Source organism: Biomphalaria glabrata, chromosome 1, assembly GCF_947242115.1.
Source record: "Biomphalaria glabrata chromosome 1, xgBioGlab47.1, whole genome shotgun sequence".
NCBI lineage: Eukaryota > Metazoa > Mollusca > Gastropoda > Planorbidae > Biomphalaria > Biomphalaria glabrata.
Window position 1 is genome coordinate 63,303,159 of NC_074711.1, and position 17,268 is coordinate 63,320,426.

The 17,268-nt window shown below is 35.9% G+C and overlaps 1 protein-coding gene across 11 annotated transcripts in view; it reads right to left on the reverse strand.

The window, feature by feature from the left end:
* The window catches only part of LOC106072251 (myoferlin-like), a 76,744-nt gene that overhangs the window by 43,701 nt on the left and 15,775 nt on the right, over positions 1 to 17,268 (reverse strand). For 10 of the 11 annotated variants that reach the window (XM_056007168.1, XM_056007135.1, XM_056007112.1 and 7 more), the window contains exons 3-6: positions 13,223 to 13,314; positions 12,841 to 12,940; positions 12,154 to 12,223; positions 10,404 to 10,585 (exon numbers count right to left, since the gene is read on the reverse strand). In XM_056007168.1, the coding sequence (XP_055863143.1) occupies positions 10,404 to 10,585; positions 12,154 to 12,223; positions 12,841 to 12,940; positions 13,223 to 13,314 (444 nt within the window). Of the gene's footprint in view, positions 1 to 712; positions 2,028 to 10,403; positions 10,586 to 12,153; positions 12,224 to 12,840; positions 12,941 to 13,222; positions 13,315 to 17,268 lie in introns of those variants that run through there. The other variant, XM_056007162.1, reaches the window with a different exon arrangement.

Consider the following 17,268-nt stretch of genomic DNA (forward strand, 5'->3'; position numbering starts at 1 on the left):
CCTTTTAGAAGCTTCTTTTGTTTTCTAAATGTTTATACAAGTTTCTTTTCGCGCCTAGCCCTATTGTACCTGAGGTCTATTTAAGAGGCCTCATAAAAGGAAAAAGCCTATATAAGTTCCGAGTGGTCTGTCTGTCCGTCACGTTTAAATTTCAAAAACTAGGAAAGATATAGAAAAATTCAATTTCATGATATTTTAAAGGGTGAAAAGTTCCGATGCAACGTTGTTTTTCCTCTTAAAAAGACACCCTTTTGAAAACTAGTAAAAACAACGCAAGAAAGTGGTTATATATTTTGTTCACATACTATGTATACATATGGTTTTGTCATCTGTCAAAAAAGTTGGCTTTCATAAATTTCTTTGTTCGTAGGTCAACCGTAAAATACACGATTATTCAATTAACTCCGATAGACCAGGCTCACTCAGAACCATATCTTCATAACAATCAATTCATTCAATAATTAACAATATTAACAAGCTAATACTAATAATAATGCCAGTCGGCCAAACAATACAATCACGTCGGCAACACTGACGCCAGCATACGATTAGTTTGTATGGAGAGAAAGGGAGGCTTGTTGATAGTTTCCAGAACATACAAATAATGTACATCCTAAGCATCTCTAATACAGCCATACGGACTCGAAGACAAGCCTTAGTATTATGACAATACAACAATGAAATATGAAGTGAGCAGACTTCCATCTCTAACCTGAAAGTCTACGGCCTTCCCAGCTTCAAACCTATCCCAAGAAGATTTAGTATTGGCTTTTCTTGTACTGACATTTTCCTCTTGCTTTTTTTTCTTCTTGGAGTCAGGTGCTTTCGCTTCCAAAGGTTCATCAGCGCGGGCCTGTTTAATCCCACCTTCATCCGCGGCTTCTTTCTTTGCCTTTTTACCATCATGTGTATCCGACATTTTGGAAACTTGAGGATCCAATGAAACGAATTAGATCATGATGACACGTGAAACATGTCCAACTCAATTAGTGATCATGATGACCAACACTTTATGCATTATTCAAGAACACATTCTTAAATCACCAAAAACTAGAACATTCTAAGAACATCACTACACCACAAAAACAAAACGTATCGATTGGTAAATGTTACCGTATCACAGCACAACAGTTCTTTCCGAATATGCATTCAGCTTAAATTTCCACTACGCGAGTGTTATTACTATTTGCAAGAAAATTTATGAAGCCTATCAATAAGCACTTGTGTTATGTTGTTTTTAGCCCATCAGAAACTCAGCAGTAATATTTAGAGTTTGTATTATGTTTAGATAGCCAGCTGTTACAGGCATGCTGCTGCAAGCAACGCGGCGCCCTTTCACTCCCTTTCCCCCCTATACCAACTAGACTTACACTCGGAGTTATATAAACTTCCCAAAGAATCTCATTTCACCAACTGGACCGCAGATCGAAACAACGCGAGTTGTTTAATACAATTGATCTATTTCTAATATAGTGCGTTCATTGAATTGCATTTCAAAATCGTGGCATCTCTACACGAGAGATTTCAATCCCTGACAAAATTAGCGATCAATATGTAGACTCGGTCTCAATCCTACGTAATCCACAGTTTAATCCGAAATAATCAAAGATTGAGTCCTTGTGTATTGCTCGTGCTTCGTGCACAGTGCTATACAATGAAAACAGAAATGTCGTAGGCGAGTCTCGGTAACAGCGTTTAGTCGAAATGGGTTTATTTGGCTAATCCTACCCTAATTTATGAGCAATGGCTATTAATTAATTAGTCAAAAAAAAAATAAAGGATTTAAAATACAAATAGTTTAGTGACACCAGAACTGGCCCTATCTAGATCTAGATCTTGCACTTCAGAGCTAAAAAATGGCGACAACAAATTCCAGTCATGTGCAAACACGAAGGTGAATCAATAAGACACAAAATCTTGAAGCACCGCATAGACCACGCTTTGAATCCAACTAGTATTATAAACTTCATTAGAGCCACAATCGCCCAGTTCTCACTTGCAATCGCTCTCCATAAAGCCGACAGCCACAACTGGCGCGGCCTGACTCACACTTGTGTAGAGTTGGAGATACTGCTCGCTGTGGTCGAATGACCTTTCTTCCCCCATATCATGTAACAAATTTGTTTTAGCCAACGCAATTCATTAAGTATTGATATTAAGGTTTATTAAACATGATTCACACGGCTGAGTTGTATTTACGGTGAATTGAGCAGAGCAGTATTTGATTACTTAATTAGTTTATGCCTGGTAATCTAACATTAATTAAACCTATTATATAGGCTATATATTTCTTTAATATGGCACATGATACTGAATAAAAAAAAATCACAAAGATTAACCCTAAATGTAACACCATGGTGGTGGTTTGGTTTGTGTGTATGTGGGGGGGAGGGCGGGGTTTGACAAATTTAAAACTGTTTCCAAAGCCGGACATCTTGTGAGTGTGGTAAGTAAAGAAACGAACACATCATTCATCTGTGACAGTGACATAATGTTTTGATTTCGCTACTTACTGGTATTTAGTTCACAATATTTAGGCCTACACTAGTTTCTTTTTTAACTTTAGGTCTAATAGTTATTTACAACCAAATGGTCGATTCTGCTACACGCTTATCTTCTCTCGGTCGGATCTGAGTTTTTGTTTTCCCTTCTGTTATTTGCATTGAGCAGATCTCTTGACAAAGCTTCTATCAACTCACTCTGCTAGGTCAAAAGTTGGACACGATCATTCTCTCATACGCAATATAGGATGTAGTTAAAATTTTAAATAATTAATTATTATACCTAAAAAAAAAACTACTTCTTATTCCGAAGTGTGGCTGTATATATGGAGTTGTTTTTGTGTGTCCTTGCTACGTTTTCTCCACGCTATTACTCCCACTTCCCATTCTCGGATCTAGTGGACATTATGCATTATTATTCAGAGTCGAAGACGATTCATAATCAATTAATCATTATTGGTATATTAATATTTTTTGTTTATAGCAGAAAGGGAGCTAAACGTGCCATCTAGAGATATTTTGGCAGTAATTAGCGGTTCTTTCCTTTTTTTTTTTTTTTTTTTTTTTCAAATATTTTTTTTCCTTAAGCTTGCTTTCAATTGAACATACACTATTAGGCTTAAAGTCTCATTGTAACTGATAAAGAAAAAACAAAATCCAGTATAAAAATGAAGAGCAAGTTGGGATCAAGCTATCATCAAACCCGATACACTAGAAAACAAAAAGTCTTGAAACGCGGTATGTGGAAAAATGAAATTCATAATAAAGTAAACTAGTTATTTAAAAAGTAGTCATAATTAAGGGATCTGATATGAGCCGACCAACTTATTCTTTTCTCCTCCCCCTCCCCCCCCCCCCATTTCCTTAATCCTATGCTATTCCAATGCCTTTACCCGGATGTCTAGACCTACCTATGTGAGACTTACCCCTAAAAAATATCACTGTTTATATGCTTATGAGTATTCATAAAAAAGGGCTGCATGATAATCTAAGTGTTAGCTAAAGATATACTTTATGCGAACATAAATAAAGGATTAGACTGCTTAATGTAGTAGGAATATTTTTTTGTTAAGTGTGTTAGGTCCTTAAAGGTGTGTGCTGTAACGTCGTGGACGTCAACTTTGTGCTGCTAAGTAATATGGACCCTTTGGAATACTGCATCACTTTTTTCATTGTTTGTCTTTTTGTTTGTTTGTTTGTATTGTAGCTGATGAAGGCCTGAAGTATCCGAACCGTATGGTACATTTTGTAGACCAGTGGTGACTTCACTTCATCTTTATGACTTCAAGTGAAATATAGAGCCTAAACAGTACTTCGCCATCGGACTCTGGGCGATTTCCCTCAGTTGGGGGTCAAGGTCAATCCTGATGTCTTTATTTCTTGTTCCACTAGCCTTCACGTCTGCTTTGGTCTCCCAGACTTTTTCTTCCCCTGTGGATTCTTCCAGACTTTTTCTTCCCCTGTGGGTTCTCCCAGACTTTTTCTTTCCCTGTGGGTTCTCCCAGACTTTTTCTTTCCCTGTGGGTTCTCCCAGACTTTTTCTTCCCATGTGGGTTCTCCCAGACCTTTTCTTCCCTGTGGATTCTTCCAGACTTTTTCTTCCCCTGTGGGTTCTCCCAGACTTTTTCTTCCCCTGTGGGTTCTTCCAGACTCTTTCTTCCCCTGTGGGTTCTTCCAGACTCTTTCTTCCCCTGTGGGTTCTCACAGACTTTTTCTTCCCCTGTGGGTTATCCCAGACTTTTTCTTCCCCTGTGGGTTCTTCCAGACTCTTTCTTCCCCTGTGGGTTCTCACAGACTCTTTCTTCCCCTGTGGGTTCTCACAGACTTTTTCTTCCCCTGTGGGTTATCCCAGACTTTTTCTTCCCCTGTGGGTTCTTCCAGACTCTTTCTTCCCCTGTGGGTTCTTCCAGACTCTTTCTTCCCCTGTGGGTTCTCACAGACTTTTTCTTCCCCTGTGGGTTCTCCCAGACTTTTTCTTCCCCTGTGGGTTCTCCCAGACTTTTTCTTCCCCTGTGGGTTCTCCCAGACTTTTTCTTCCCCTGTGGGTTCTTCTAGACTCTTTCTTCCCCTGTGGGTTCTTCCAGACTCTTTCTTCCCCTGTGGGTTCTCCCAGACTTTTTCTTCCCCTGTGGGTTCTCCCAGACTTTTTCTTCCCCTGTGGGTTCTTCCAGACTCTTTCTTCCCCTGTGGGTTCTCCCAGACTTTTTCTTCCCCTGTGGGTTCTTCCAGACTCTTTCTTCCCCTGTGGGTTCTCCCAGACTAATCTGCCCAATTTACGTCTTTTGATTTCTTTCTCTATTGCTGTTTGCTGGCTTGTTACCCCTTAGAAAATAGTTTAAGATTAGTTCGACTACTTTACACTTGAAGGTCGAAAATGATGTTTCAAGCCTGGCATCATAGACACTGAGTCTTACTATTGGTAACAATTACAACTGAATCCCATTTAGCAAAACTTTAGTTTTCAGTTTCATAGTAAAGTATCACTTCAGAATCAAAGTTGATAAGATTTTGACAAAGTCGCCCATCTCTAAAGAAAAGCAAAATTAGGGGAATAAGAACTGATAACTCTCAATGATCGAGTTCTTTCACTAAAGTCACAACTGAGGAAATTGAATACTTGAACATATAAGTGAAAAGTAAAACATGTAATCATCTCTCCACTTCAAAGGTCAATCTTACACTTATATCTGCTGACCTCTTTTCCCGCGCCACTTATTTTCACTGTCCATACTTTCAGATGTTGATGCTCAACTACTGCCAGATCTAGTCGTCTGAAAAGAATTCTACTCCATTCCACCATTGAGGCTGTCCTCGGATACATGTCATAGGAAAAGGAAAAAAAGAAAAAAAAGCTGACCTTGAGTCCCATTTCAAGTTCACTAAAATGACTTAATACTTTCGTCCTATTGCCAATAACATTTCTTTTCCTTGTTACAATTGAAGTTGTACAAAGCAGTTGTGTGTGTGTTTCTTTGTCCGTCCATCTGCCACGTCCTCATCACAAAACGCTTTTCAAAATCCTTTATATTCTCATCGCATTCATCGATTAAAAAAAAAACGACAACAACTACACATGGTCTTCTCTTTATTCTTCTTCTTCATGTCCACACAAAACAAGCCTGAAATATTTCAAAACAGGGAGGAAGAGGGAGTAACTTCACAGCTGTTAGGATTTGGGTCAATGCGAGTCTTCAAGCCTCACAGGTTTCTTTCGTAACTTAACAGTAACGTGATCCTTCTGATCTAATTATAATAACCTTTCAACCTTTTTTATTACCCGCCCAATAAATTACGTCACATAGATATTCATGCATAATCCATAGCCTATTGGTAAATAGGTTTGTGATTGTCTGTAATGTCCAGGAAATAAAGCGCATCTTTTAACAAAAAAAAAAAAGGTTACAAATCACGTGGACCTACATTCATAACAATAAGAATTGCCCAATTCACGGTCACTGATTTGTCCTAACTTTCAAGCGCTCCAAGAGAAAAGAAGTTTATAAAGTTCTAGTCCAAACCTCCTAAGAGCTATCGTGAGGTAACGAGATTCGTGTCTGTCTGTTATGTGTATAGATTGCACATTTCTTTCTGGTGTTATCCATATGTGATCATTTTCAAAAAAACTAATCCTAACAGGCAGTAACAGCATTAAAAAGATAGGTCTAGATTCTTTTTTTTTGTGTGATTAAAGATGCATAGAAATAGAAAGTTTAAAACTAACAATAGATGTTATAAATAGATTTAAAATCTGAGAAATGTGTGCTGATCAATCGGGGTAACTTTTTTGACGCTGACTAAATCAGAAATTAAAAAAAAAAAAAAACAAGAAAGATAATAAAATACTTTAACAAAGCTTATACTAAGCGTAATTGTATCATTTATTTTGGATCATCTTGTAATTAAATTTGTGATATATTTAGACTGACAATAATAAATCTGTGCGATTACAAATACAGAGTGAGTTGATAAAAGCTTTGTAAAAAAAAAATCCTTATAGAAATTAAAAAGATAAATCCAGATCTATTGTCCTTTCGCTACATTCAAAAGGGGTCAAATATACGATTACAATTAATAAAACTAAGTTGCTATTTCTTTGTAATTAGAGAACAGAATACCAAAACAAATGTAGAAAGCCTTCTGAAAGTGGAACGGAATTGTGTCATTCAATTTGGGCCTTCGGAAAATAAATCAATGTTTCTCTAGGCCTGAAACTGCTGGTAGGAAGAAATGTTTGCGGTGTCTAATACTCTACATGGCTTGCTTTAAGATTAAAGGTAAAAAAAAATACTTTTTTAAAAAAAAAAAAGAAAAAAAAAGCTTATATTAATTGTAATTGTATCAATTACTTTGGCTCAGTCCTAGATGAGATTGACGGAGACCTAATAATTAGAAACATTTATTTTGACCAAATGTTTTTGTTTCACTTTAATCTTTCTCAATGCGCTAGGATCCTATCACGTGTCTGGACCAGTTGTGAAAGAGGAAGGGACGAAGGGGGTATCTTGGTGAATGTTTACATGATCGTTTTTTTTTTAATGCATAAACAAAATGTTCACTCAGGGCTCAAGAGTCCTCAATTCAACTTATACCACTACATCTGTCAAGAATGATGTCTTTCCCTTGTTCAACATACCAAACAAAATAATTACCAATAGTTAATGATGTAATTGGTAATTATTTTTATTATTGATTATTTGCTGTCAAGTAAAAGAAATAATTGTACAAAATTTCTGATTAATCCGAGACTGGGTGGGGGAGAATTAACCTGTACAAACTTATGTGTCCGGGGCGCATTATGAACCGGGTCTTTCCAAATCAAATTACGATGTGCAGGTTTAAAAAAATGGGGGTTCCAGAGAGTGTTTACAGCTAGTCCTCTTATATTTCTTCTTTGTTTGTTTTTTATTGGGATAGGTTGAAGTAGAGTTAACGGGTAGGCCTCTGAGTAAACGCCTCTTAGGCCACCCAGCTCTAATGGGTACCTGACATTAGTTGGGGAAAAGTGAAGGCGTTTGGTCGTTGTACTGGCCACATGACACCCTCGTTAACCGTGGGCCATAGAAACAGATGACCTTTACAGCATCTGCCCTAAAGATCGCAAGGTCTGAAGGGGAAACTTGAGTGAAGTCAACAGGTAGCTGCTAAAGTAGAGTTAACGGGTAAGGTGGAGGTTAACCTAAAGTAGAGTTAACGGGTAAGGTGGAGGTTAACCTAAAGTAGAGTTAACGGGTAAGGTGGAGGTTAACCTAAAGTAGAGTTAACGGGTAAGGTGGAGGTTAACAAGTGGACTGGTGGTAGAGTTGGTAGGTTGAAGTGACTTTTAAGTGGAAGTAGCGGATGTAAAGGTTTTCTTCAAACTCTGTGAAAGTACCATGTGTCAGTAAGTACCTTGTGTCAGTGTGTATTTGTGAGTGTGCATGTGTGAACCTTAACTAGCGCCTCAGTGATGTGAAATGGGCTGGCAGGGGAGTACTAAAAGAATTGTAAGACCACGCCCATCTGTTTCAGTCAGAGATGATGATTGTCATTAAGATTAACTTCAATGGGTTGACAAATGCATGGCGCGAGATGTCTGTAAACTAACGAGCGTCCCCCCCCCCTTATTTCCCAACAATTAGTAGCCGGCTGTAAACACACATTAACAAACACAAGCTGCTACCCTTCACATCAACTGATAATAGTAGTGACCAGCGCGGCAATAATTAATCCATAATATTTTTGATCAGACAATAAATTAATATAATCTTCCAGAAAGCCTTCTCCAATGTAACCACTGGTCAGCTGAAGTGGTGTTTGGATTTTTAATTGCTTAAAGTCATAAAGTCATACTCTCATTCAGCCCTGGCTAGTAAAAACATAAGTTTCTGTTGGACACCGAATCAAAGGGCCAATGCCTCAAACTATTTACTTTTGAGGTCTGACTATTGGTGACGATTGTATAACCGTTATCCTCTATTCTAATTTGACATTTTCTCTCGTTTCTCTTGCGTGAAGTAGTAGGTCAAGTTTTAACGGGAAATGAACCTTCATTATGGTCAACGCAATATTTGTTGTGTATACATTTAGTTTCACTTAGAACGTGTGTGTGTGTTTTGGTTGGTGCTGTTCAATGACTTACTTCTACTGAAGAGATTTGGCAATATATATTGTTGTAAGTAGCCTACATGAATCACAGTACAGGCCTATATGTTTTCAATATTTCTTCTTCTCTCCTTCTGTACAAGAAGCAGAACCCTGCTAGTGACTTTTTGGATTCGAAGGTGGGGCACGTTGCGCTGATACTGAGACCGCGTGTGACATGTTGCCCCTGAGTCACGTGAATAAACATTATCCGAATGAGCGCCATGGAGAGGGCGGGAGGATGGGGTTTCTGTACACTGCTCAGTTGTTAATTACTAACATCATATGACTTCAATGATGGGACATGCGCCACCAAGAAGTAAGGGATTGTTGTCATTAGCAGAGAATGTGCGTTCTAATACTATTTCATAGACATACACCCAAAGAGGTGAGCATTATCTAATCAAAAGAAGAAGCTTCTATGAAATACAACATATTGGACTCTTGAAATGTATAGAAAGGAAATAGAGTGAGACAGAGTATGTCACCAGAACAATTTCCCGTTAATCCACAGCATCTCTAGGTCAAGATTTAAGAAGCGTTGTCAACATTTAGGAACCTTTCTTCCTTGTTTATTTCCTTAAAAGAATTGACATTTCAGATCGCCTACTAATAAAAAAAAGTAAAGTTCCCCTTTCAGACCTTATGATCTATAGGGCAGATGATATAAAGGTCATCTGTTTCTGCGGCCTACAGTTAACGAGGGTGTCATGTGGCCAGTTCAAGGACGAACCACCTTTACTTTTCCCCAACTAGTGTCAGGTACCCATTACAGCTGGTTGGACTCAGAGGCGCCCAAAGATCCCAAAATTAAAAATCCCAGTCTTCACAAGGATCAGAATCCAGGACCCCCGGTTCAGAAGCCAAGGGCTTTACCTATCAGCCACCATGCCTCCTGCTAATAGGAAATACATATCATGAGTTCTAATAAGATTCTTCACTATAAATGACTTTATTCAAAATTCATAACCTATTTATTAACAAACAGAGTGGTCTTTCATTGTCTAAAAGTTTTCTAATATCTACCTCACATTAATCTCTATTAGGCATTCATTGTATCAGGTCATTAATAATTGTAACCAAATATATATATATATAAAATAGTGAAAGTAAGATTGATTCCTATCAAATCTACTCAGACTTTGTAAGGTAATCTTAACATTCTGTGTATCAGGTCATTAATAATTGTAACCAAATATATATATATATATATAAAATAGTGAAAGTAAGATTGACTCCTATCAAATCTACTCAGACTTTGTAAGGTAATCTTATCATTCAGCGGCTCAGATCTCTAATGATAAAGTAATATAAAGACAAACTCCAGGATACTACTGTAAGCCTTATTTTTTAGAAACTAATATTAACATGACTTTTGAACCCAACAAAATACATTTTATGATAAACAACAAAATGGTGCAGATGTTCTATAAAATCTAAATCTTCTTTTGATACAATATTTTAGTATCCTCAGAATTCACAGTCAGAAAAAAAACTTAAAAGCAGAACATCAAAAGAACAACACAAATCTGAATTTTACTGAAACATAAATAAAAACTTTATAGTTTTAATTGAAAGTGAATAAGAATTAAAACCTATAAGCTTTTTTAAGTGTTCATTGGTATGACATGGCCTAAATTGTGCCGCTGTGCCATAAAACAGGCCAAAGTATTCATTTGATATTTTTGAGCCTTTAACTGTATACAAATAGCTGAAACAGATTTGTGTTTTATTTTCAAATCAAAAAAGAAAGATATTACTATAAACTAAATTTCATCTGACCTGAAGATCTTGTGGTTTGGCAGATAAATTTCTCACTTTCTTGTTTCTCTTTATCTTTCTGTTTGTCAGTCTGGTCTTGAGTCCTGAGACAGGATCCACAATTTCCAGAGGTTTGCCAGTTTCATCCAAAGCTTCTTCAACAGTTTCCTCCACATTCCCTTCCTCCAGGTTAATAACTTTAGCTGAGCAAAATAAATATGTTTTCTCATTTGTTGAATGATTCAATCATACAGAAAGTGAAGCTCAGATACTCATTATAAACAAATATAGCCAAACTTTTATTAATTGTATCGCTGCTATCCATGTGACCTAATGAGATTAACTAAACTAAAAGCAAAAAATAGTAAAAATTCACCCTTTTAGGCCTTTGGTATGAAATACATGATGTATAGATCCTCTGTTTCTTAAGCCCACTGTTAAAAAGGGTGTCATGTGGCCAGCACAATAACCAACTAACTTTATTTTTTCCAACTAATATCAGATACCCATTAGTGTTCACTGGGAATCAAACTAATGATTCCTTGGTTCAGAGGCCAAGACCAAGTGACAGGTTCAATAATTTTGTAATTGTCACAGATGCCATTATAGATTTATTTGTATATTTCACATTTAAAAGCTTATGTGTAAATAGAAATATAAACCCTTGACTGAGCCTCAGGAATTACCCCACAAATCTAGATCCTTGACAGCGCCTCAGGTTTTACCCGAGACATAATTACGATGTGGCAAATCTATTGGTTGATTTGAAAATAAATAAAGACATTTTAGCGCCAGAGAATTGACGAGAGTAGAAAGAACGCCAGTGGATGAAAGAATTTCCTAGTAGACAGTCGCGTTTCTAAGAGCTCTGATTTAAAGCCTTTGTAATGTTGTTTGTGCTTGTTGATCTGTAACTTGTACATAAGCTGTACTTACGTTTTATATTTAAATAAAGTTCCAGAGTTGTGTTTTAACAAAGAATCTTTTATTGTGAATCCTAGATCGTCATTTATTCAACTATTTTAATTCAAGTGAAATCCCCGGCACCACAACGCACGTTGTGACAGTAATGAACAAAAAAACTCTTTTGTAAGGATAGACTACAAAAACACTTGATTCAAATGTGCTGATTTTGTTTTTTGAAAGTGTCAAAGCAACATATTATGACTCTCCTGCTGAGAGAACAAGCAGGCCTATCTGCATCTGACCAAACATACCCATGCCATCATAGGATATGAGAAATGTGCTCATCTTCGATCACGAAGGAGGAGAGATGTGACAATAGGTTTTTCATAAAAATAAAATAAATATATTGTTAATTTCATGGTATTTTATATAGTGCAAAAATAAGATAATAAAGGTAGTTTTTTATATACATGAACTCATCAACGACTCCCTAAAGGTCACTCTTAATTATACATTTTATTGCATACAAATTTTAAAACAGTTCATGATAATTTAGATCCCAAACAATTTATAAAGCTACAGTTTAAAAATTGTTTCTATGTGTGTACATAAAATATGCACTCCTTGTTTCAAAAACAGAAAAGCAACTGGTTTGTAAATAAGTGTATACAATTTCCAAAGTATTTTAAAACAAATTGGTACCCCTTTATAAAACCAAAAGAAGCAGTTGCACCTAGTTTGAGCACAATGATGGTAATTGTAAAATGAGATATTCAATAGCACTTTTAATTCTAAACATAACAGACAGATGGACAGCATAAAATAAAAGGTAGTGTAAGTGCCAGTAAAAATGATAAAAGCTTACCTCCAGTAGCATCTGTTCCACCAGCAACTTGTGGTTGTTTACAAACTATTTGTATCTTAACAGAAGAGCCCTAATTGATAAGAACAATGACAATTTGATTCACTGAAAAAGCTAATTGAACTATTGAACATATTGTTAAAGAAATCATGACTCACATTTTTTTTTTTAACAAAGCTTCTATTAACTCACTCTGTGTGGAATCTATTACACATGACTTCTTTCACTTCCCATTCTCAGAGGAAACTTTGCACAATTATTCAATGTTGATGACGACAAATGAATCAATAAAAAAATTAACCAATTAATAATAAATCAGTCGTAATTAATTAATATTGTAATATATAGAAAACTAGACAGATATTACCCACTGCGTGCGGGTATTAACTTACTTATTGCTGATGTAGTCACTGATTTTAGTGCATTAGAAACGATTAAAGAAAATAATGATGCAATGTCACTCATGTAAGCTTTGTGTTTTTTGAAAAGATATATATTTTTTTTTACATTTTACTTGTTTTGGCTGTAATTATCTGTATTATTTGTGATAGAATTTTAGAGTTTGAACACAGATCTATATATACAGAGATGGCTCCATTTTCACCATCAAAACATTTCACTACATTTGCGTATCTTAGACACAGAAGACACATTTTCTCTACCATAAAAAAAACAAACCATTGCACTTACTGGAAGTGCTCTGCTGTTGGCATCCAAAAGATTCAGAGTGAGTTCTTGGGCTCCACCTTTTGTGAATTCTTTTAAAAGCAATTTAGCTGTCCCGAGTTGTCTAAAGAATTGAGTATTGTACAAGAGAATACACAAATTTCCACTCTTTATTTGTTCTTATTTTAAATACAGTGACTTAAATAACATAAGTAAAGTAATGCCATTTCCCCATTTAAAGAGAATAGAATTCCATTACAATGAGAATAATGCTGGAAATATTTTTTTTTTTTTTAATTTCACAGTATTATTTTTATTTTGAACTTCCCTTCTGATCATTGTATCGGAGAATTCAATGTTACAAGTGATGCTTGCGAATAATGTTATCATCTGAGATGTTGTATACCTGTTTCTTCCAACTCTCTCCCAATCCTTGATAGTAATCAGTAACTCATCAGACGCTTTAATTCCATCTCCTACCAACTCAAACTCAAATGTCTGAAATCACAAGCATTGACAGTTCTAGTAGAAATTGTTAGAATTTACATTTTTAAAATAATTAAATCATAAATATTTATTGCATAAAGGAAACATGGACAATGAAAAAAAAAAAAAGATTTTTTAAAAGTTTTAACATAAACATACACTAACACGCTTACACACGAGAAAATGAAATAAGAAAAGGGAAATTATCAAGTAGCTTATTATGAAAGTTATTTGTCAAGGATGCGCTCCCTTGAATAAGATTTTTTTTCAACGTTAATCAAAGAATCACAACAAAATTGATATAATAAAACAGATCTATCATCTACATTGATGTAACAATCAAATAACTTGCTTCTATTCACAATGATCGCAATTTTTTTTTTAAGTTAAAATTGATCATGAGAAGAAAATTTGAAATGTCCATTTGTATGAGAATAATAGAAAGTCAGACAGTCTACTACTCCAAGTCATTGCAAAGCAACGTAAAAAGATTTTCCACATTCCATAATTTTCATAGTATTATTATTATTATTATTATTATATATATATATATATATATATATATATATATATATATATATATATATATATATATATATATATATCTATAGTAAATAATGAAAATCAACAAAGTTTGGTAAATTAAACCAAAAATGTTGATTGCGTTTGGTGGAATTGGGGGATAGGAAGAATAGAATCGTAGGAGAGGCAAGATGGTGTGTTTGTGAGAGAGAAAGAAAGAACAAGAAGAGAGAGAGACACAGAGAGACAGAGAGAGACACACACAGAGAGACAGAGAGCGAGAGAGAGACAAAGAGAGAGAGAGAGAGCAAAGGATACACTTGTATATTTTAGGATAAAAAAAAACTATTACAAGATGCAAGAATTAAATGTTCCACCCAGGTGCAAGCAGGTTGAACAAGTAGATATGTCTACCATAGAAACAAGGAGTGCACTGTACGTGAAGTCTGGCCCAGTTACGGAAAGGGGAATTAAGTGTGGGCTGAGGAGAAACGTTTGTTCTAGGACTAGACGTTTACATTCCAGGAATGTTCAATGTACGTCCGGAACCGAGTTTTACAAATGTCACACATTAGAATGTTCAGATATGGTCATAAGTTTTGTGAAACGAACATAAAGTGGAGAAATTTCATGTACAGGGAAGATAGTGATACACAATTCTATACACTGATTGAAATGTTCTTCATAAATAAACAGTGGGGCAGTGGCATACATACAAAGTAATGGTTGTCTAAAATTAATTAAAGACTGTCCTTATAGGTTTCACATCCAGAACAAAAGGGAAAAAACAAAACAAAAGGAAAAAGAAGCTTTTGGCTTAAGTTTGTCTCTCCATGACTTGATTGTGCCCCCCCCCCCCCCGCACACACAATTCAACATCTGAGCTTTAAGTAGTCACCTTAATTGTTTAATTATACAGACAGTCGCATTGTTAGCTAAATGCAAGTAGGCCTATTCAAGTTAGAGGATAATTAGCTGAAGGCATATGCCAACGGGAAAGTTTCATTTACGCTTTTAGTCTACTAGTTAAACTTAAAATGGATATAAGAAACACTCCCAGTTAAAGCAGAGAGGTGCCAAATTTGGAAAGAAAAGAAAGTACTCATTTGGTTAAATGTGTCAAGATCAACACAACGAGAGGCGAGGTTATAATCAGGCTGCCTTCAAAGATGATATTTGGACACGAGCCTTAGTTCTGATGAGACTGTCGTTGTGTTAAACAAATCGTTAAACAAGCAAAAAAAAAAAAGCTTATATTAAGTGTAATTGTATCAGTTAGTTGGATCAGCAATGTAATTAAATTTTGTAATAGACTAGATCTAGACTAATAACAATAAATCTGTGCGATTAGAAATTATTTGTACCAACTGTTACTTGTTTAGCACAATTTCATGCTTTTAGCTTTCTCACTAGGCTATGATCTTATCTCCCTTGTCTGGACCAGTTGGGAGAAAGGGGAGGGGAGAAAGAAGGGGGATATAAGTGTTAATAGTAGTCGCTTTTTAATAGTAGTCGCTTTTTAATAGTAGTCGCTTTTTAATAGTTGTACGACTTGAATTCAAACTCGTGGGCTCAAGCCAGCACAGTCCAATACACTAACCACTGTGCCAGCGAACTGATAATGAAATTAAAAGGCTAATTTCAAACTTTTAAGCGACGACCTACTTTCTAAACAAAGTATAAAGGGGACTAATTCAAAGTATACCACCACTTTCCTTTGTTCGATACCAAACAAAATAATGAATTACCAATAGTTAATTAACAATTTTTTATTTTTTTTTAATTCTTGTTTTGAAACGTACAAGAAATAATTGTGCAAAATTTCAACTTGATCTGAAATTGGGTGTGGGCGAAATAACCAGTACAACCTTTTAACCAGACAGATTGAGTTGTTATAAACTTTGTAAAAATCAAACGGTTTCTCCTACTTAAAGATTAGCGGCTAGGAGACAATAGGAAGGAGATTGTACAATTCAGCTAGATGAATTTCGTAGATTTAATGGAATTTTGTTGATTACAAATTGTTTGTTCTAAAAAATGCATTCTACAACAAACCACTGGCGGATCCAGGGGGGGGGGCGGTAGGGGCGATCGCCCCCCCCACTCGGCCGACCCCCCCCCCCCCGAAGGGGGGGCGGACGAACTTTAGTATAGGATTCACACAATTTGTATACGAATTTATTACTTATGTTAAAAATATATACTAATTATTTATATTTCAACCTATTTTTAGATTATTTCGCCCCCCCCCTCTAGTATATTGGCCGATTTGGTGGGGTCGGGAGGGGGCGATGGTATCAATCCCGCCCCCCCCCTACACTTTCGAGTGGGGGGGCGGTCCAATTTATTGGTAGAAATCACAGCCTGCTAACAAATCAATCAAATATCTATAGCCTCGTAACTTGTTATTGATATTTTAACCGATCTTTATATTATGTCGTTCCTTGTTTGCCGATTGGTGGGGGGGGGGACGAATACCTCTTCTGCCCTTCCCACCTAAACCCTTTGAGTGGGGGGGGGCGGTCCGTTTTTATGGAGAAATCATAGTTTGTGAACAAAATTAGTTGAATGAATATATAAATTTTATATTATGTCGCTCCCTTTCTGGTGGGGTGAGGGGGGGCGATTGCATGTACTGCCCTCCCCCCTCTAGCCCTCTGAGTGCTGGGGGGGGGCGGTCCTATTTTTGTGGAGAATCATAGTTTTTGAATAAAATTAGTTATATAATATAAACCACGTATTGATATGTGACCCATTGTAAATATGTCGTACCACACTCTAATCTCAAATTGTATCATTAGTAAATTTAAATGAAAAACGGTTGTACCAGGTGGGAGGGGCGATACATGCAATCGCATTTCCCCCATCGGACAAATCAATACTTTTTCTTTTTGTATTATAGTTAAGAAATTACAAAATTAAAAAAATCTTTCACTAATATAATTTATATATACTATAAATTAAATTCTTATATCGAGTCGCCCCATACATATTCTTTAATGCCAAATGCAATCTTTAGCAGAAATTAGTAAAGGAGAGAGGATTAATCGTTTTCACTCTACCGCCATTCCCATTTCCAGACAGAGTTTTTGTAATTTCACATGAAGTTATCATAAGTATTTTAAGAAAGACTTTGCATTGGAAAAGTTAGAATTCAAATGAAATTTTTCAGTATAAGAGTCATGATTGAGATGAGTTCTAAACTCAAATAATAGTTTCATAGTCACCTTTTCCCAACCTTTACTCAATCTGATATTTTTCTAGCTAAAAAAATTTGGGACTATAACTCACAATTTATACCATAGTTTTCATGAATACTATTTATCGAATAAGTTTTTTTTCGGCGGCGATCCTCAAAGCAAAAATCTAAATACGTGGGGTATCCTATCTTTTCAAGGAACTAATCAGTTTTATTTGCAATGTATTATGGGCCTATAAATTTAT